The 22,655-nt window shown below is 36.7% G+C and overlaps 1 protein-coding gene across 12 annotated transcripts in view; it reads left to right on the forward strand.

Annotated features, from left to right (window-relative positions):
* The window catches only part of LOC141164440 (protocadherin gamma-C5-like), a 533,108-nt gene that overhangs the window by 206,623 nt on the left and 303,830 nt on the right, over nucleotides 1–22,655 (forward strand). For 2 of the 12 annotated variants that reach the window (XM_073649706.1, XM_073649717.1), the window contains exon 1: nucleotides 1,827–4,438. The exons of 8 other annotated variants lie outside the window; for them this stretch is intronic. In XM_073649706.1, the coding sequence (XP_073505807.1) occupies nucleotides 2,003–4,438 (2,436 nt within the window). In that variant the 5' untranslated portion in view covers nucleotides 1,827–2,002. Of the gene's footprint in view, nucleotides 1–1,826; nucleotides 4,439–18,868; nucleotides 21,489–22,655 lie in introns of those variants that run through there. 2 more of the 12 variants (XM_073649675.1, XM_073649676.1) reach the window with 1 other exon arrangement.

Consider the following 22,655-nt stretch of genomic DNA (forward strand, 5'->3'; position numbering starts at 1 on the left):
AACCCCATAGCTCAATGATCTAGCTGCACCTCAAGTCCCAAGAATAAAACAGGACCAATGCTGCAACACATCACCTGCAACAAAGGTGCGGGACTTCCTAGCAGCTGAAGCAGTATCAAAAGGGACTGGAGCTGGTACAGATGTTACACATACACTCAGTAGTGGCCACTGTCGGGTACAGCAGATCACGTATTATGGAAAAGAATGGAAGCTGATCTGCAGTACTCAACAGCAGACACTAAACAGTGGACGGAGCTCCGATGATTCACTGCATACTCTGTTTACATCTAGCTGCTGCAAAAGCTGGTTACAGCTAATTGTCAGAGTATCTGGTGATACATCCCCACATTCTTAGATTGATAAACCTATACCAAGTATAGATCATCAATATAACAGAACTGGAAAATCTTGTTATTGTAATAGTGTGCAGCAAATGTTTCAAGATAGATAGAGAGATAGATAGATTAAGATAGATTAATAGATTAATAGTAAGATAGATCGATAGATATGTAGATAGCTAGACTGATTGATTGATGAAGCAAAATATCCAACATCTGGATCAGTTTTAATTCTTTCTAATTCTTCTTTGTTCTCAAATCTGGAGCAATTAATATTTCTTCTTGCAAATAAACTCATTAAGTATAAGAAATATTTTCCAAAAATTAGACGAATGCTGGGCAATTTAAAATTCGTCGAGCATATCCACCAATTCAATTTTATATCCACTATATGGTTTACAATGTAGTACAAGATAATTATAAAAGTTTAAAAATACATCTCAGATACATTATGGTAGACATGATCAATATTAAAATGAAAGTTCAATTCTACAGTATAATAGGAAACATAAATGTTAATTACATAACTTATAAATATTCTAAATATTATACATTACATTAATATCGCGAGGACATCAATCCAATACCTATCTATAAATCGAAAAAAGGCTTTGAAGAAATGTGTAAAAAATAAGTTCCAGAGACAAATAAAGCGACTCTCACATCCTTTAACCTAGCCAGTATTGTAAAAAGTATTTTTTAATGTTCCTCATGTCACCACATTTTCTTACATGCTCACTTGCTTTTCAGAGAAGATCAATTGATTCTTGAAGACTTGTAGAATTTTATTGCTTTGTTATATATTGAATGTTTTTATCATGTTTTTATTCATTACGCTTGCTTATAACACCAACATATTCCGCAGCGCTTTACAGACATTATCATCGCTATACTCATTGGGGCTCCCAACATAAATTCTCTATAAGTATGTCTTTGAAGTGTGTGAGGAAATGGAGGCACCCAAACACAGGGAGAACATACAGTACAAACTCCTTGCAGATGTTGTCCTTGGTGGTATGTGAACTCAGACCCTCAATGCTACAAAGCAAAAGGGCTAACCACTGAGCCACCATGCTGCCTAATAATGACATTAATTCAGATTTTTACATATAAAATGCATAACTCAAAAAATAAAATAATGACAATATTTGTTCAATTTGGTAATGTTTCTTCTGAGGTACACATCATATTTTTAATATGGCAATTTAATAATTCCGTAATATTCAAATCTAAATGTTGTAGGTCACAGAAGCAAAAAAGCATTATTTTATTTAAAAATAAAAAGATATTTTTTGTATGATGCTAATTACAAAAAAAAAAATGTTAAATATTATTCTAATTTAATCTAGGAGTTCTTAGTTTAGCATTTGTGACTGTTCATTTTCCTTGAGTGTGTGATGTTATCACTTTTAGACACAAGAGGGCAGTCACGTCATTTTCAGATACATTACTCATGTTTGTGTTATTAGTCCTCCCCCTGGCTCAGTGATTCACCCGCCCATCCTTCTTCTCGCACACAAAGAAAAGCTGCATCCATGATGAAAGCCCTGTGGATGTTTTTCTTTTTATCGACGGATGATTTTACGGCTGGAACCATCAATTTCTAGGAAAAAAGATTTTGGAATGCAAAGGACCTATGTGATGACAACAATATTGGATAAGATATGGACATCAGAGGCTTTTGTCAGTGCTGGAAATGGCAAGTAGTCTGCTTCTTTCTCCTTTGTAGCTGGGGCTGGGTCTCTGGGCAGCTTCGTTATTCTATTGTTGAGGAATCAGAACCTGGGACTATTGTGGGAAATGTAGCCCAGCATTTTGGTATACGAAATTCACAGATTTCTCATCGGAGGTTAAATATAAGACCTGAAGAAAATAAATATTTTGATCTAAAAGAAAATGGAGTCTTAATTACAAAAGGCAGGATTGATAGGGAGAGTCTATGTGATTCTAAATTGAGCTGCTTGTTGTATTTTGAGGCAGTCACTGAAAATCCAGTGGAGATATTTAATCTTGAAATAGAGGTTTTGGATATTAATGATAATTCTCCAATATTCTCAGTTAAAGACCAGCTTTTAAAAATCACAGAAGTGTTTTCAGGTCCTGGTACTCGATTTGCCTTAGAAATTGCAGAGGATTTAGATGTTGGTGTGAATGGTGTCAGTCAGTATACACTGAATACAAATCCTTATTTCTCATTGTCTGTGAAGAATCGTAAGGATGGAACGCTCATCCCTCAGCTGATACTAGAAAAGGTTTTAGATAGAGAAGAAAAACAAGAACATAACCTGATTCTCACAGCTATTGATGGAGGAGAACCGGCCAGATCAGGGACCTGCAGAATAACAATCGTTGTATTAGATATTAATGATAATCCTCCAGTCTTTAATCAGTCAGTTTATAAAATCAGCATAAGGGAAAATCTCCCACTGAAAACTGTGATATTAACATTAAAAGCGACAGATCAAGATGACGGAGCAAATGGTGAAATACAGTTTTCTTTTGATGGACACACATCTAAATCTGCAAGACAAACGTTTGGATTAAACAAACATACAGGTGACATTTTTATAAGTGAATTAGTGGATTATGAAGAGTTAAGTTTTTATGAATTATCTATTAGAGCTGTCGATAATGGGAGCCCTGAGCTAGAAGGGAGCTGCATTGTTCAGGTGGAAATAGAAGATGTAAATGATAACTCTCCATATATTACTTTCTCTTCTACATTGTATAATATTCAAGAAAATGCTCCACTGGAGGCTGTTGTAGGATTTATTAATGTGAAAGATGAGGATTCTGGAAAGAATGGAGAAATAAAACTGAGTTTATCACCAAATGTACCTTTTAAAATTAAGCAGATAAAAAATCGTTATGCCTTGGTCACAGATGGGAATCTGGATAGAGAGGAAACCCCCCAATACACCATAGAGCTGACAGCCTCTGATTTAGGGTCTCCTCCTCTATACAGTAAAACAAGTATCACCCTTGGGGTGTCAGATATTAATGATAATGCTCCAGTGTTCACACAGTCTACTTATAATGCTTTCATTAAGGAGAACAGTGACCCCGGGACTCTTCTATGTACAGTATCTGCTACTGACCTAGATGAGGGGGCTAATTCTGATCTGGTTTACTCCATAGTTGAGAGTCAGATTGACGGTTCCTCTGTCTCCTCTTTTGTGTACATTCATTCTAATGATGGGAATATATATGCTCAGCGATCCTTTGACTATGAGCAGATCCAGGTTTTACAAATCACCATAAAGGTAGAAGACTCAGGGTCTCCACGGTTATCTTCCACGGTCCCTGTCTTTATCTTCATTCTGGATACAAATGACAATCCCCCCTCTCTGCTGTATCCAGAGCACTCTGAGGACCTCATTGTCCAAGAGAGGATCCCCAAGTCTACGAGTGCTGGATATCTGGTGACAAAACTATCCGCAGTGGATCTGGACTCTGGTCACAATTCCTGGCTGGTGTTTACTCTCATTGACCCCATCAATTATTCATCATTTCAAGTGTCTAAACTCACAGGAGAGGTGAGAACTGTAAGAGGATTACAGGAGACCGAGAACATGGAACAACAACTTGTCATTTCTATCAGTGATCAGGGGACTCCTCCATTATCCACCACAGTGACTGTACTTGTCAGTATAGCGGATGAGGTTATAGTGGAAAGACCGAAATCTGGAGACTTCCTGACCCATTCCAAACCCCCATCGGATATGACTCTGTATCTAATTGTCTCCCTAGTGGCCATCAGCTTAGTGTCACTTGTCACCTTCATGATATTATTGGTGAAATGTCTGAGGAAGGACCCTTATGATTACAGTAGTAGTTGCTGTATTCTTGGTGGATCCCAATCCAAATCCTACGCAGATCAGTATCAGCCGGCTCTGTACCTGAACACAGACGGGACCTTAAAATACATGGAGGTCAGGATGGTTCCTCCAGGATCCCAGGGGCAGAGTTACCAAACTAATTTACCCCCAGCCCTGGAGCAACAAGATTTTAATTGTATTAGGCCTGTGGATTTTCTCCAAACACAGCATTTGGTGAAAGATGACACTACTTCTGGAGAATACATCGTAGATAATTCAAAGGTAAATGAAAATAAATTATATTTTAAATGTGCTAAAATATCTTTAGCCTTAATTACTTTCTTTTTTTAATTAATTCTTCTATGAAATAGAATTACAATTCTGCTATCTAGATATTTCAAACAGCAAGCACTGCATTAGAAAATATAATAAAATACTGTTTTTCTTTTAGAAAAATACTGGCTTGTGTAATGCTTATTGTAACTATCTTGTGAGCTTTATATGACACAGAAGGTTTTTATAATTTTTGTGTACATGATACTTTAGTAACATACATTACTTTATTGCAGACATTTAATACTGTATAATAATTGTGTGTTCTGGAGAATTTCACCTTCAGTAAGGCCATGTTCACATGTTCAGTATTTTACATCAGTATTTGTAAGCCAAAATAACAAGTGGAACAATCAGAGGAAAAGTATAATAGAAACACGTCACCACTTCTGTATTTTTCACCCACTCCCTATTTTGGCTTACAAATACTGATGTAAAATACTGACCAGATTCTGAATGTGTGAATGTGGCCTGAGAGAAACAAAATATAAAATAAGTGGTCCATTTACACTACAATCGACCGTATAAGAACTCAACAGTTGCTTGTTTCATTTTCATGTAACTATGGTCATTAGGAGTTTAACACAAACATTTTTGCGATCATTTGTTCCCCCTTAGTATAGCATCGTTGATAGCACACCCCCGATTTACAGAAAGGGATGAGCAGCCTACTAAGGCTTATTAAAGGGTACCTGTCACATTGGATTGATATGGCTTCAATCTGTAGATTAATAGTGTTAGATAGGTAATGAAAGTGTGACTTCTAGAAGAAAATTAACTTTATTCCTCCAAATCACTGCAGTGTTGGTTGTCATTCACAGTGTGTGAGCAGTGACCACAGTCAGCACATCTGTGTGACTGATAGCCAGAGGTTCCTGGGAGCTGAACTTTCAGTACAACAGCTGGGCACCATTCTAAGGGCTTGTACGCACATAAAAATCAAATGAGTGCTATCCGTCGTTTTGACCGATAGCACTTGTTCTCATGTTATTCTATGTGGCCTTGCATATGTCTGATTTTTTTCTCTGACTGAGTTGGTCTGAGGAAATAATTGAAGCATGCCCAAGTTGCATACGAATATCAGATCGCACTCGGCCATTCATGTCTATGGGTCCGTGCAAACAATTGGACCGCACTCTGATCAATCTTTGATCTAAGTTTGATCAGAATGTCATTAGCATAATAGAACCGTTTTTCTCGAATGAGAGAAAAACAATTGTGTGACCCTAGCCCAGTGCTTTTGACCTGCAGATTAACCTTATTTCTGCAGGTTAAGAGCAGTATCCAACATGACAAGTTCCCTTTAATCATCTTTGGTAGGCCGCACATTCTTTTCTGTAAACACAGGATGTGCTATCAACAATGGTTAAAGTAAAGGGGAACAAATGATTGCAAAAGTGTTTGTGCAAAAAAGTTGAGTTATTATAAGGTGAATTGGTGACCTTTCCCAGCTCCTTAAATAATACATATTATTCAAGGATCCATACCATGATACATCCAATAATCCTGCTTTATGGAAAAATGGGTCATCTATTTCCTAAACCAACAGAAATTTTGAGAATATAATTTTCCCTCAATGATGAAGCTAACATTCATACTTAGGTTTATTCTCAATCATTACCCAATGGAAACAAGACAAGTGATCACAAAACAAAAAAAAAGGTTGTTTGTTGACACTTGCATTCTTTTCGCAGAGTCAGATGTATTGCTAAACTGCCTGTTTGTTTTTTTGCATTGGAATAGATTTTACTTCTTTTAAGCTATTGTAGGAAATATATTGCTAGTAAATTTGTAAAATTGCTTGAAAATGCAAATTTGGAGAGGGCGCTAAGATGTCTTTCAGATGTCAAATTTTTTTCATGCAAGAGAAAATTCGACCGAAGTTCACCAGAGTTTGGGCCTATTTTCTTCAGAGTTTTGTCTTTTTTTCATTAGTTTTTCTCACATGTGAATAAAAATAAAAAATTTTTTCACGTTCCTCTCCTATGTAACAGTCCGTTAAAATCAAACTGCACTCAGATGGTATATGAATGCTGTGTGATTTTTTTCACGGACCCATAGACTTACATTGCTGATTTGGATCTGACACTCAGATCAATATCGGACACGTTTCCACAATTTTGAGTGGACTGCTCAGTCCACTATCAATCGTGGGCAGGTGAATGGAAAAATGTACTATTATACAACACTGATAGCACTAGTATGAACATATGAATGAGCGCTAAGTTAGGTGGAGTACAGATTACTGTAGATACAAAGTGTGTGTGTCTCTACCTTTGGAGAACAATGTAGCAGTCCATAGTACAGTAACTGAATGCTTGTCTTTAGCAGATTACAGCTGATTACTGGGATCTCGTCACCAAGACAAAATGTTCAAAAAAAACAGTTTAATAAAAGGAATTAAAATAAAAAAAAGCAACCATTTTAAGGGATATAGACATACAGTATTTGGACACTATTTTTTCACTTAAGTGAATGAATTATGGGCTAAAAATTATTTTTGCAATTGTGTTTCATTAAAATACTTTTATTTTCTCTTTGTTTCTTTGCACATAGATGGCTGCTAAATAAGTTAATTGAAAATCAGGCAACTCTTTCTGACTGGACAGATTGTAACTCTCTTAACTATCTTTTACTGAGCTGCTCACAGCTGATTTATGATTACAAACTTGCATTCAACTCAGATGTGGTCTGTGGTCAAAAATCAGCAAGGAGATGCTAAAAATTATATAAAGCATAAGAGTTACAAACTCCTAGCCGAGACAATCTCACTGCTGAATTCTTAGATAACTTATTCTGCAACCAGCAATCATTAAAGTTAATAGTGCAACATAGAGGCAAAAGAGGCAAATATTGCCATATTTTTAACTGAACACAATTTTAAAAGGATTTTTAGGCCAAAATACTAAGTTTAATTAGTACCTAGCATCAGTCTTGGACTGCCCTTTAATAAAAGAGTGGACAGTCATACACAACATACGAAAACGATCCCAACGGCAATGAGATAATAGATCCACAATAGAATTTTGGATCCCCGGAACATGTACAGCCAACACTCATGCATTCAGTTCAAGACAATGTAAAACAAATTCCCTAACTAACCTACAGGTGGAAATGATGCCGAGAGGCTATTAATAGTAGAAGCAACACTCACATTGTCGCAATGAAATATAACCTTACGGTTCCTGAAAGCTTCCTCCCATATTGAAACTGCAGTGCATATTAGAAACAATTCAAACAATGCCAAATTCCTAAGAAAACCTATTCTTAGGCTATTCTTAGAAGTAACCCTAATGCTCCAGAAAGGGCCCAACTTTCTAGCAAAAGTTAGGACCGAACTTCAGAGTTGTTCGATCCAAGCATGCAGAGCGATAACCCATAAACCACCATGGTTTTTCTCACTGTGAAAACACACGGCCCCAAGAATTATCACAAGATCTCACTCTTTGCAATAAGCCAGCACTGATGCATACCTTACTAAGCAGCTACAGAATGGTAACCAAGCTTATAATGTTAGCGTACGGTAATAACTTAATAGACTACTCGACAGCTCACTCTTTCACTGCAGGAGGGGCTGTGGAGAGTTGTGGGATCCCACTCTGCATGCTGGGATTCAACAACTCAGAAGTTTTGTTCCAACTTTTGTTAGAAAGTCGAGCCCTTTCCAGAGAATTTGGGTTACTTCTGTGCACTTTTGCTGAGAACTGCGGCTGCCCACTATTTTATTAAATAAAAGCCCTAAACTGGTGATATGTACTCTTTAAGTAGAAAAGAAGTTCCCCAAATATATTCATTTCTTTAAAGCTATCACGTTCCTTGGTCAAAAATAACTTATCAAGTATAGTAATGGCAGTCATATAGTTTGTGATATCCAAGCTATCGCAAAGAACACAAATAAATTGACGAAAATAATATCTGTTTCAAATGGCTTCCTCAAATTTACAATTTCTTCTTTCGCCGACTACTTTTTCTCATCATCTGTGATTCAGGTGCAGAAGGCACAGCTTCTAAGACAGTGAGCAACCACTCACTTCTGTTGTGAAAAAATATTTTATATAGTGCCTGCTTCTAACCATTTTACTGCCTAAAGGAAAAGTGAAATGTTTCCTTCCCTCTCCAAACTAGAATGAGATTAACAGATTTATATATTGGCACCCCCATAATCATTGAAGGGTAAAGTCCGAGGCAAAAATCTAATCTTCCCACATGGATAGCACTACACAAATGAATGAAGACTATTCAGATAAATAAACACTAAGCAAGATGTAATATGTACAGCATATTGTAGAGGAATTCTTCTATGATACTTATGGGGTTTAAAAGTGTATATTGACAGGAGTTGTTGAGTTTAGATAACTCCTTTAACATTTGTTATCATCATTTAATATAAGTAGATTTTTTGTTCAATTACCTAGAACTTGTAATGGCTGGATAGGGAGATATCAAGATCTTTTGAGCCATTCCAAATCTCTAGCTCGTCGAGTCACTTGTACTATAGTACAGAGGAAGACCAGGTAGTCCGACTCCACCTTATTTGAGTCTTAGGAGAATGTTATGAGGTAACTTGGGTATATTCCTCTTTAATAGGAAATCTGAGAGAGTCTTTTGAATCTGTGAAATAGAAGGAAATAGGATCGTGTGAAAGTCTTGTATTTTTTATTGTAAAAATGAGTTCCCTACAGTTCCACACAGTTAAAATATATGTATTCAGTGTTAGCCAGTAAATAGAAAAAAATACAAACTGAATGTGATTGCCAGAGTGCTGCATGAAGCCTGGTCAGGAGCTGAGTCTGTTCATACCATGCCGATGCCGGCTGTGTTACTTAACCGGCATCTGCCTGTACCTGCAGTGACTGGAGCTTGCTCAAAGCGCTGTAGCTTAACCATTTGAATGGCTCTGTCAATTTCAGACAATATAATTTAAATGATGCCATAATGAATTTTAAATGACATGCCCATTGTGATTCACTGAGGCCCACCGCTTGCAGTGAGCCAATGGGTCACCATGGCAGGTTTGAACTTTTGAGCGACCCACATAACTACCATTTTAGGTCACACGTGAAGCTCAGCTGACAGCTGGTGTGGAACCACAATAACACCATATACTGCAGTACTGCAAAACTGTGTTACTGCAATATATAATATAAACAAACATGTTTAAATCCTTATGGGGAAAAAAATAAAGCAAAAATGTAAAAAATTATTGTTTTAAAAAATTAAAAGATGAACAATATATAAAACTTTGACCACCCTTCCTAACTTTTCCCATTTCAAATAATAAAGAAATTTTTCTTAAAATAAATATATTGTTTTTGTTGTGTCCAAAATGTCAAGTCTATCAAAATATTAAATTATTTGAACTGTAAGTTAAAGGTCAAAAAGAAAGAAAATCAAAATGCCAGAATTGCCCAAATAAAAATAGAATAAAAAACCATCAAAATGTCATATGTACCCCAAAATGCTATCAATGAAAACATCAGCTCAGAGTGCAAAAAAAGCCCTCATGGATCTCTATGGATGGAAAAATAAAAAAGTTATGGGTCCTTGAAAATGGTGACAGAAATGTATTTATTTTTTTGCAAGGTTTTGAATTTTTTCAAACCATAGAATTATATCAAAAACCTTAGAAGTTTGCTATCACAGTAATTATTGATGTAGAAAATCCAATTGACATGTCAATTCTACCACAGAATAAACATCGTGAAGCCAAAACCCTAAAATGTTAGCAAAATTGTGATTTGTTTCTTTGTCATTTCACACCACTTTGAATTGTTTTCACATTGTTTTCAGTAAATGATGTAGTAAATATGGTTTTGTCGATAGAAGAATGGTTCTTGGAATAAAATGAGGAAAAAATAAAGTGCAAAAACGAAAAAAGTCCATGCCCATAAGGAGGTATAGGCTAACTGTAAGATAAATAAAAAAATAATTTTTAAGGAAACACTAGGGTTTCTTCATCAGTCATGGTTTACCAATCTTCAGACGTTGTGTGAAACGATGCCTGAGGAAGAGACCTAAATAGTCATGAAATCTGTCTATACAGTAAGTCACTATCTTTTCAGTTATTCTCTGTCCAATTTATGTACTAGTTGTTTCAATTTAGTTGTCTTTTAGTGTTACATATTAAACATAATACTTCTTGACTTATATTTGTAGCCACCAAGAATAATGTTTGAATAATTTTCGGGACTTTACTTTGTGTTTTTCAGTTAGTGTAAAACTATTTTGGCGATAATCACCATCATAACTTTACATTTTTGAAATTCATAGTTCTAGATAAATATGATCCATGTTAACACACAGATAATAATACCTGAGTTGAGGAAATAATAGATACATATCTCTGTATATCTGTTGAAATTAGAGGAATTTGATTAAAAATGTACAAAATGTTTCATAATTTCACAAATGCAAATGACAAATTCACTAGAAATGCTCTATGGTATTGAATTCGGTATGGAAAATATATATACTCTGAGAGATTCAAAATGTTTACCTTTTAACCTGTAATTTTTATAAATGGCCACTAGAGGGTAGACTTGCCATCCAGTATATTCCTTAGTCTATAGCAGAGAATGTGCTCATGTCAGCCCTGCGCTCTCCTCCCCCTGGCTCAGTGATTCACCCTCCCATCGTCTCTCACACAAAGAAGAGCTGCACCTCTGATGAGAGCCGTGTGGTTCTATATTTTCTTCGGATGGATTATCATTTAGGGAATATGGACAGATAAATTCATGATCCTCATACAGCTTGGACTACACAGAATCTACATGACATCAAATATCAAGACAATCACATAAGATATGGACATCAGAGGCTTTTGTCAGTGCTGGAAATGGCAAGTAGTCTGCTCCTTTCTCCTTTGTAGCTGGGGCTGGGTCTCTGGGCAGCTTCGTTATTCTATTGTTGAGGAGTCTGAGCCGGGGACATTGGTAGGAAATGTAGCTCAGGATCTGGGGATAAAACGTGCAGAGATCTCTCAGCGCAGGATACATCTGAGATCTGAGAAATACCAAAGATATTTCAGTGTAAATCAGGCAAATGGAGGGCTGGTTGTGAAGGACAGGATTGATAGGGAGAGACTGTGTGGATCTAGTCCCAGCTGTTTACTGCAGATAGAGGTTGTGGCTGAGAATCCTGTGGAGCTTTATACTCTAGAAATAGAGATTCTGGATATTAATGATAATTCTCCTGCATTCTCATCAAATTATCCCATTATTGAGTTTACAGAAGTGTTCACAGGTCCTGGTGCTCGGTTTGCCTTAAACATTGCAAAGGATTTAGATGCCGGTGTTAATGGTGTCAGTCAGTATACACTGAATACAAATCCTTATTTCTCATTGTCTGTGAAGAGTCGTAAGGATGGAACGCTCATCCCTCAGCTGATACTAGAAAAGGTTTTAGATAGAGAAGAAAAACAAGAACATAACCTGATTCTCACAGCTATTGATGGAGGAGAACCGGCCAGATCAGGGACCTGCAGAATAACAATCGTTGTATTAGATGTTAATGATAATCCTCCAGTCTTTAATCAGTCAGTTTATAAAATCAGCATAAGGGAAAATCTCCCACTGAAAACTGTGATATTTACATTAAATGCGACAGATCAGGATGACGGAGCAAATGGGGAAATACAGTTTTCCTTTGATGACCACACATTTGAGCCTGCTAGAGAAATATTTTCTCTAAATGGGCAAAATGGGGAGATTTATATCAATGGACTTGTGGATTTTGAAGAGCAAAGCTTTTACGAATTATCAATAAAAGCCATAGATAAAGGAGTTCCAAAATTAGAAGGAAACTGCATAATTCAAGTAGAAATAGAAGATGTAAATGACAATTCCCCCGAAATTTCATTTGTGAAAATAGCTAATGATATTCCAGAAAATGCACTGTCTGGGGATGTTGTTGGATTTATTAATGTAAAAGATATGGATTTTGGGAAAAATGGAGAAATAAGACTGGATTTACCACCAAATGTGCCTTTTATGATTAGACCACTTAAAAATCGTTATGCATTGGTCACAGATGGGAATCTGGATAGAGATGTAACCCCCCAATACACCATAGAGCTGACAGCCTCTGATTTAGGGTCTCCTCCTCTATACAGTAAAACAAGCATCACCCTCGGGGTGTCAGATATTAATGATAATGCTCCTGTGTACACACAGTCTACTTATAATGCTTTCATTAAGGAGAACAGTAACCCCGGGACTCTTCTATGTACAGTATCTGCTACTGACCTAGATGAGGGGGTTAATTCTGATCTGGTTTACTCCATAGTTGAGAGTCAGATTGATGGTTCCTCTGTCTCCTCCTTTGTGTACATTCATTCTAATGATGGGAATATATATGCTCAGCGATCCTTTGACTATGAGCAGATACAGGTTTTACAAATCAGCATCAAGGTAGAAGACTCAGGGTTTCCACAGTTATCTTCCACTGTCCCAGTCTTTGTCTTCATTCTGGATACAAATGACAATCCCCCCTCTCTACTGTATCCAGAGCACTCTGAGGACCTCATTGTCCAAGAGAGGATTCCCAAGTCTACAAGTGCTGGATATCTGGTGACAAAACTGTCTGCAGTGGATCTGGACTCTGGTCACAATGCCTGGTTGTTGTTTGCTCTCATTGACCCCATCAATTATTCATCCTATCAAGTGTCTAAAATCACAGGAGAGGTAAGAACTGTAAGAGGATTACAGGAGACCGAGAACATGGAGCAACAACTTGTCATTTCTATCTGTGATCAGGGGACTCCTCCATTATCCACCACAGTGACTGTACTTGTCTGTATAGCGGATGAGGTTATAGTGGAAAGACCAAAATCTGGAGAGTTCCTGACCAATTCCAAACCCCCATCAGATATGACTCTGTATCTAATCGTCTCCCTCGTGGCCATCAGCTTAGTGTCACTTGTCACCTTCATGATATTATTGGTGAAATGTCTGAGGAAGGACAGTTATGATTACAGCAGTAGTTGCTGTATTCTTGGTGGATCCCAATCCAAATCCTACATAGATCAGTATCAGCCGGCTCTGTACCTGAACACAGACGGGACCTTAAAATACATGGAGGTCAGGATGGTTCCTCCAGGATCCCAGGGGCAGAGCTTTCAAACTAATTTACCCCCAGCCCTGGAGCAACAAGATTTCAGTATTGTGAGGCCTCTGGATTTTCCTCAGATGAAGGATTTGATTAAAGACAACATAACCTCCTCAGAAGTGACTGGCCTAAATAATTCAGACATGGTAAATATTAAGAAAAAATTTATATGATATAGATTTGAATGAAGCAGCATTAGTAATTCTTTTAATTACATGTTATCCCATTTGCAATATAACTTTATTTAATTTTTGTGTAATTGTTATACTTATGTACTAACAAATTTGTTGCCAATTATCTACGAGTATTTAATAACTGTTGGTATCATGGAAAAATGAAAATTACTAGTAGTATGTTTTAAAGCACAATTTATCTGTTACTTTTATTTCTTTAGCATTTTCAAACTATTTTATTTTATTAACATATTGTAGTGAAATATATATATATCTTTATATATATAGATATACAGTATGTATATCTATATACATATATATTTGTATGATGTAGGAAATCTTAGGGTATGTGCAAACTAAGTATTTGCTGCAGACATTAAAACTGCAAATACTGAGTATAGCCAGGAAAAATACAACATTAAATGCTCGCATTTTTGTTTGTCATTAGAGTAGCTGAAAAATGCTGCAAAAATGCTGAAGGAGTTGACACGCTGCAGATTTGAAACTGCTTGAAATCTGCAAAGAGAAAATAAGCAGCGTGTGCAAGAGACTTCAGGAATCTCATTCACTTTTCTGTCATTAGGAAATCTTTCAGTTTTTGTAACAGAACTGCACCGATAAAACCCGACATAAATGCAGTAAATACTTAACACGTAATACTTAATAGCAAATACCTAGCACATTTCCTTAGAAAGACTCACAACCGACTATGGGTTGTATCGGCTATTACAATATTACATGCAAACTTTGGGCAGCCTCGTTATTGTGACTTTCAAAATAGTTTTAAACTTTTTTTATTGGGTATAGGTAATATATTGGAATTTCAGCTATCAAAAACGTTAATATTTTCATTTAAAGGGCTTGAAAACATATTTTTAAATTCACTATTCAAGCATTCTAAGTTAATAATTAATATACTGTAGTTAATAGAGATAATTACAATCAAGAAAGTGGCTGATAGCAGCATCCCTGTCATTGCCTGATACATTAATATCAATGGGCACCATATAATTATTAGTTTCTCTTGTGATGGCGCTTTAGAGGAAATAAACACTTGTTGTCAATATAATCTGTAAATTGGTCATGATCAATGAGGGTCCAAACAGTTTTAATTGATTTTTATGTGACTCATCTAACAAAATAGAATTGTATAATGTTAAGAACCACTTGTGGACTATTGCTTAATGTTTTCCTTTTTTTTTTCTTATATAGCAAAACTATTTATTGCTATTGTCATCGATCACTGTCCTCATGGGCGCTCACAATCTAAATTGTCTTAAAGAGTAACCGTCACATTAATTTTTTTATCATAAATCAATAGTACATGTGAAAATAAGAAGCTTGGTATATGTGAAAATAAGAAAAACTTTGTAAGTAATCTAATTAGAAACAGTCCAAAAAAAGATGAAGAGAGTCAGCTCCCCGTCAGAAGGATCCTTCACATGTATACTCGTAGTGCAACAACGTAGATCAGAATTCAGAAGGAAAAAATCCAACGTATAGATCCTCCATAAAATCTCCAAATTTTATTATCATTTTTTTTTTTAATTAGTGGAATAAAGTCGCATCCCTACACAGAGGGTTAGATACAGTTGGCAAACATGTTTCGGAGTAAAACTCCTTATTCATTGCATACTGACATACCATGTGTTGTTTGGAGTCTTATGTCATATTCTGATCAGACACCTGGTGTCAGTAATTCAATCTCAGGTGAGGAAAGAAAAACAGCATTAAGCAGTCCTTCACCCATACCTCTATAATATGTAACAATACACATCCACAAACTAATAGAAAAAACTGAAAAAGCAGAAAAAACATAGATATTAAAAACTTTCAAATAGTTAAAATCGAAATACCATAGTATGCATTCTCATTCATAATGATATATTATGTCCTGTCTGATATTTATACCATATGGGACCTCGTATTAACCTCACAGATCCACTGCGATTCTCAGTTAATTAATTTTCTCTGGTGATCTCCACCTCTATATGGTTTCTTAACCCTCTCTGTGCCAGTAATTGCACACATCGATGTATCCCCATTATGAACTATACTAAAGTGTTTTGAAGCCGCCGAGCATTTCATTGTTATTTTTTTATATGAATCCGATAAATGTCTCCTAATACGTGTTTTTAGACTAATTTTTGTACAACCGACATAACCCATGGATTACTGACACCGGGTGTCTGATCAGGATATGACATAAGACTCTGAACAACACATGGTATGTCAGTATGCAATGAATAAGGGGTTTTACTCCGAAACATGTTTTCCAAGTGTATCTAACCCTCTGAGTAGGGATGTGACTTTATTCCACTAATTATTTAAAAAAAAAAATTATAATAAAATTTGGAGATTTTATGGAGGATCTGGATGCTGGATTTTTTACTTCTGTAATCTGATTAGAGAAATATGCTTTTTTTCTCCATTATCACAATTCTTAATTCACAGGTGCAAATTGTCTCTTCAGAGAGGAAGAGGACTAGAACTCTAGTGCCACCTACAGGAAGTATCAATCCTAAAAGTCAACAGTGACCCTTTAGTGAGCCTTGTCACATGACTTAGGATATAAGCCAGAACCAGAAACTCAATTTACAGACATTGTGTTTCAGGGTACTGCCCCTCGTCAGCGGAAAGTATGAGTTTTCGTTTGACTGGGTGAGAGGCGTCAGACCGGCATCCAAGGGGTAACATTTCTCCTTGTGGAGAGTGACAAGTTAAGCATGTCACGGTGAGGAGACTTTTAAAGCTGCAATGCTCCTCTGGTTTGGCTGTATGAGACGCCATAAAAAATGGGAAAGAAAAGAAAAAAAGGAAGGGAAAAGAAAAAGGAAAAATGATAAAAGAAAAAGAAGGAACAGAGAGGGGAAAATAGTGGGAAGGGAGGGGGGAGGAAGTAAATAAACTGGAGCAGTGGGCAGCAACCAACAGAATGGTTTTTAACAGGGAAAAATGCAAAGTACTACATCTGGGCAATAAAAATGAAAAAAGCATATACAGAATGGGAGGAATAGAGCTAAGCAACAGTACATGTGAAAAAGACTTAGGTATACTAATAGATCATAGACTAAACATGAGTCAACAGTGTGATGCAGCAGCAAAAAAGGCAAATACAATTCTGGGATGTATTAACAGAAGCATACAGTCTAGATCACGTGAAGTCATTATCGGTCTTTACTCCTCTTTGGTCAGACCTCATCTGGAATACTGTGTACAGTTTTGGGCACCACATTTTAAAAAAGACATAGACAAACTGGAGCAAGTTCAGAGAAGAGCGACCAGAATGGTGACTGGTCTGCAAACCATGTCCTATGAGGAACGGTTGCAGGATTTGGGAATGTTTAGCTTGCAAAAAAGAAGACTGAGAGGAGACTTAATAGCTGTCTACAAATATGTCAAGGGCTGTCACATTGTAGAAGGATCATCTTTATTCTCATTTGCACAAGGAAAGACTAGAAGCAATGGGATGAAACTAAATGGGAGGAGACACAGATTACATATTAGAAAAAACTTTTTGACAGTTAGGGTGAATAATGAGTGGAACAGGCTGCCACGAGAGGTGGTGAGTTCCCCTTCAATGGACGTCTTCAAACAGAGGCTGGACAGACATCTGTCTGAGATGATCTAGTGAATCCTGCTTTGAGCAGGGGGTTGGACCAGATGACCCAGGAGGTCCCTTCCAACTCTACCATTCTATGATTCTATGATTCTATGATTCTAAGTAGGGGCAAAAGAAGGAGGAAAGAGAGAAAAAAGGGAGAAGAAAAAGAATGATACATGATGGGCCGCTAGCTGACCTAAGGGAAACAAAATAAAATAAATATACAGTATTGTCATTAGAGGAAAATTCAAAGTACAAAGAAAACACACAGTGGCTCAATAGAAAATATCATATTCCCTATTGAGTCCATAGGGTTCAAGTGTTTTAAGCCTATAAATCCAATAGGCTTCTCTCTCCCTCAATTTGAGAATTCTGATGCTTTTTATTTTAGAAATAATTTTCACTTGAACATGAGAACCTCTGCATGAGCAAATTGTTGTTCATATATTCTTTACATATACCTATTATAGTTTGTACCATGTACTTTACATTTAATATAGTTTTACATGGATGCCAACTTTTGAGACTGTTTTGTTTTCTGATTTATGTTTTTGTTCTAAATATGTTTTGATACTTTTTATATGTACTCTACAATACTTCTATACGATCAAAGTCAGAAAAAAATAGTAGATAGGGGTGTATTTACCAAAAGCTAATGATGTGCAACAGAGAATGGAAAATAATGCCCAACGAATGGATAAAAATATTATTTTTATTTAATCAATAATATAAAAACTGCCACATGGCCAATTAAAACAAATATGAAACAGGGGAAAGGAGACAGGAAAAAAATCACAGGGAAACGTATATAAAGTGGGTATCATATATTGGTATGAAAAAATGCAATACTAGCAAAGTGAATCATAGACCATAAATATACAAATATATGTAAAGAGAGTGTGTATCAAATGGTCCAATACAGGATAAAAATCCTAAAAATACATTAATCAATATTTTACAAGCTAAATGCCATAGTAGACATTAGATTGAAGGTAAACACACACGCTCAGGTAAATAATAAAGTATATCATGATACTAAGATGGATAAGTAAGAAAGCATAATACCAGATTATAGCAGCCCAAATGCTGCTAACTTTTTGTATGTAGATAATCTTGACAAAAGCCTGTTTTGGCCAAAACGTCAATCAAATTGTACTCTGTCTCAGACCTGCTTGCAAAATTTACTTTATATTAAAATCATTTTCCGCAAGCATTTCCTGGTGCCTATGTTTTTTTCGACTTAATCTATAGCTAAACACAGTAATGTCTATTATGAGTAAATATTGAATTGGCTGTATTTGCAAGAAATGCATAGTTTTCTCTTTATATCAATTGAAAATTGAAAGTGAATAGAATTTTCAGATATTCTAACTGTAATTATTACAAGTGGCCAGTAGAGGGCAGCCTTGTATTTAAATTTACTCTGAATCTATATCAGAGAATGTGCTCATGTCAGCCCTGCGCTCTCCTCCCCCTGGCTCAGTGATTCACCCTCCCACCGTCTCTCACACAAAGAAGAGCTGCAGCACTGATGAGAGCCGTGTGGATCTGTATTTTCTTCAGATGGATTATCTTTTTGGGAATATGGACAGATAAATTCATGATCCTCATGCAGCTTGGATTCCACAGGATCTACATGACATCAAATATCAAGACAATCACATAAGATATGGACATCAGAGGCTTTTGTCAGTGCTGGAAATGGCAAGTAGTCTGCTCCTTTCTCCTTTGTAGCTGGGGCTGGGTCTCTGGGCAGCTTCGTTATTCTATTGTTGAGGAGTCTGAGCCGGGGACATTGGTAGGAAATGTAGCTCAGGATCTGGGGATAAAACGTGCAGAGATCTCTCAGCGCAGGATACATCTGAGATCTGAGAAACACCAAAGATATTTCAGTGTAAATCAGGCAAATGGAGGGCTGGTTGTGAAGGACAGGATTGATAGGGAGAGCCTGTGTGGATCTAGTCCCAGCTGTTTACTGCAGATAGAGGTTGTGGCTGAGGATCCTGTGGAGCTTTTTACTCTAGAAATAGAGATTCTAGATATTAATGATAATTCTCCCACATTCTTGTCTAATGACCATATCATAGAGATAACAGAATTAGTAGAAAGTCCGGGTGCACAATTTGTATTAGACATTTCAAAGGATTTAGATGCCGGTGTTAATGGTGTCAGTCAGTATACACTGAATACAAATCCTTATTTCTCATTGTCTGTGAAGAATCGTAAGGATGGAACGCTCATCCCTCAGCTGATACTAGAAAAGGTTTTAGATAGAGAAGAAAAACAAGAACATAACCTCATTCTCACAGCTATTGATGGAGGAGAACCGGCCAGATCAGGGACCTGCAGAATAACAATTGTTGTATTAGATATTAATGATAATCCTCCTGTCTTCAATCAATCGGTTTATAAAATCAGCATTAGGGAAAATCTGCCACTGAAAACTGTGATAATAATATTAAATGCGACAGATCAGGATGACGGAGAAAATGGGGAAATTCTGTTTTCCTTTGATGGTCATACATTTGAATCTGCAAGAGAAATATTTTCTCTAAATGAACAAAATGGGGAGATTTATATTAATGGACATTTGGATTTTGAAGAACAAAGCTTTTATGAATTATCTGTTAAGGCCGTAGATAAAGGGTTGCCAAAACTTAAGGGACACTGCATTGTTCAAGTAGAAATAGAAGATGTAAATGACAATCGACCAGAAATTGCATTTACTTCAGTGACTAATGATATTCCAGAAAATGCAGTGACTGGATACGTTGTTGGAAATATTAATGTGAGAGACAAAGATTCTGGGAAAAATGGAGAAATACAATTGAGGATATCACCAAATGTGCCTTTTAAAATTATACCTCTTAAAAATCATTATGCATTGGTCACAAATGGGAATCTGGATAGAGAGGAAACCCCCCAATACACCATAGAGCTGACAGCCTCTGATTTAGGGTCTCCTCCTCTATACAGTAAAACAAGCGTCACCCTCAGGGTGTCAGATATTAATGATAATGCTCCAGTGTTCACACAGTCTACTTATAATGCTTTCATTACGGAGAACAGTGACCCCGGGACTCTTCTATGTACAGTATCTGCTACTGACCTAGATGAGGGGGTTAATTCTGATCTGGTTTACTCCATAATTGAGAGTCAGATTGATGGCTCCTCTGTCTCCTCCTTTGTGTACATTCATTCCAATGATGGGAATATATATGCTCAGCGATCCTTTGACTTTGAGCAGATCCAGGTTTTACAAATCACCATCAAGGTAGAAGACTCAGGATCTCCACAGTTATCTTCCACTGTCCCCATCTTTATCTTCATTCTGGATACAAATGACAATGCCCCCTCTCTGCTGTATCCAGAGCACTCTGAAGACCTCATTGTCCAAGAGAGGATTCCCAAGTCTACAAGTCCTGGATATCTGGTGACTAAACTATCCGCAGTGGATCTGGACTCTGGTCACAATGCCTGGTTGGTGTTTACTCTCATTGACCCCATCAATTATTCATCCTTTCAAGTGTCTAAACTCACAGGAGAGGTGAGAACTGTAAGAGGATTACAGGAGACCGAGAACATGGAGCAACAACTTGTCATTTCTATCAGTGATCAGGGGATTCCTCCATTATCCACCACAGTGACTGTACTTGTAAGTATAGCGGATGAGGTTATAGTGGAAAGACCGAAATCTGGAGATTTCCTGACCAATTCCAAACCCCCATCAGATATGACTCTGTATCTAATCGTCTCCCTAGTGGCCATCAGCTTAGTGTCACTTGTCACCTTCATGATATTGTTGGTAAAATGTCTGAGGAAGGACAGTTATGATTACAGCAGTAGTTGCTGTATTCTTGGTGGATCCCAATCCAAATCCTACACAGATCAGTATCAGCCGGCTCTGTACCTGAACACAGACGGGACCTTAAAATACATGGAGGTCAGGATGGTTCCTCCAGGATCCCAGGGGCAGAGCTATCAAACTAATTTACCCCCAGCCCTGGAGCAACAAGATTTTAATTTCGTGAGGCCTGTGGAGTTTCCTCAGTTAAAGGATTTGGTTAAAGACACCACAACATCCTCAGAAGTGACTGGCCTAAATAATTCAGACATGGTAAATATTAAGAAAAATTTTATTTTTAATTGAGTAAACATTCTTTTTTCAAACTGCATTTTTTGCATTTATAGAAAATTTTAACTTGTAAAAGATTAACAAGTATGATGTAGATTTGAAACAAGCAGCATTAGTATTATACGTAATAAGTGTTGTTAACCTATTTGCGATGAAACTTCATTTAAGTTTTGTCCAATTATTATAATTGCATACTAACATTTTTGATAAACAATTATCTACTAGTATTTAAGAACTGTTGTCATCATGTAGAAATGCAATTTACTATTAGTGTGTTTTAATGCACAACTTATCTTTATTTTGTTTTACTGTTTTAATAGATAACTGTTTTCATTTCATTAACATATTATAATAATATACAGTGAAGATAATAAGTATATGATACGCTATCGATTTTACAAGTTTTCTCACCCACAAAGAAACAAAGAATGGAGAGGTCTGTAATTTTTATCGTAGGTACACTTCAACTGTGAGAGACAGAATCTTAAAAAAATCCAGAAAATCCCATTGTATGATTTTTACATAATTAATATGCATTTTATTGCATGAAATAAATATTTGATACAATAGAAAAACAGAACTTAATATTTGGTACAAAAACCTTGGTTTGCAATTACACAGTTCAGATGTTTCCTTTAGTTCTTGACTAAGTTTGCACACAATAAAGCAGGGATTTTGTCCCACTCCTCCATACAGATCTTTCAGGGTTCGAGGCTATCACTGAGCAACATTGAGTTTCAGCTTCCTTCAAAGATTTTCTATTGGGTTCGGGTCGACTGGCTAGGCCACTCCAGGACCTTGAAATGCTTCTTACAGAGCCACTCCTTAGTTGCTCTGGCTGTGTGTTTTGGTCTTTGTAATGCTGGAAGACCCAGCCACGACCCATCTTCAATTCTCTTACTAGGGGAAGGAGGCTGTTGGCCAAAATCTCGCTATACATAACCCCATCCCTCCTCCCTTCAATACGATGCAGTCGTCCTGTCCCCTTTGCAGAAAAGCACCCCTAAAGTATGTTTCCCCCACTATGCTTCATGGTTGGGACGATATTCTTGAGGTTGTACTCATACTTCTTCTTCCTCCAAACACGGCGAGTAGAGTTGACACCAAAAAGCTCTTTTTGGTCTCATCTGACCATATGACCTTCTCCCA

The sequence above is a fragment of the Phyllobates terribilis genome, unplaced genomic scaffold, assembly GCF_046119375.1.
Source record: "Phyllobates terribilis strain yellow unplaced genomic scaffold, ASM4611937v1 Scaffold_10__3_contigs__length_209671492, whole genome shotgun sequence".
NCBI classification, from domain to species: Eukaryota; Metazoa; Chordata; class Amphibia; order Anura; family Dendrobatidae; genus Phyllobates; species Phyllobates terribilis.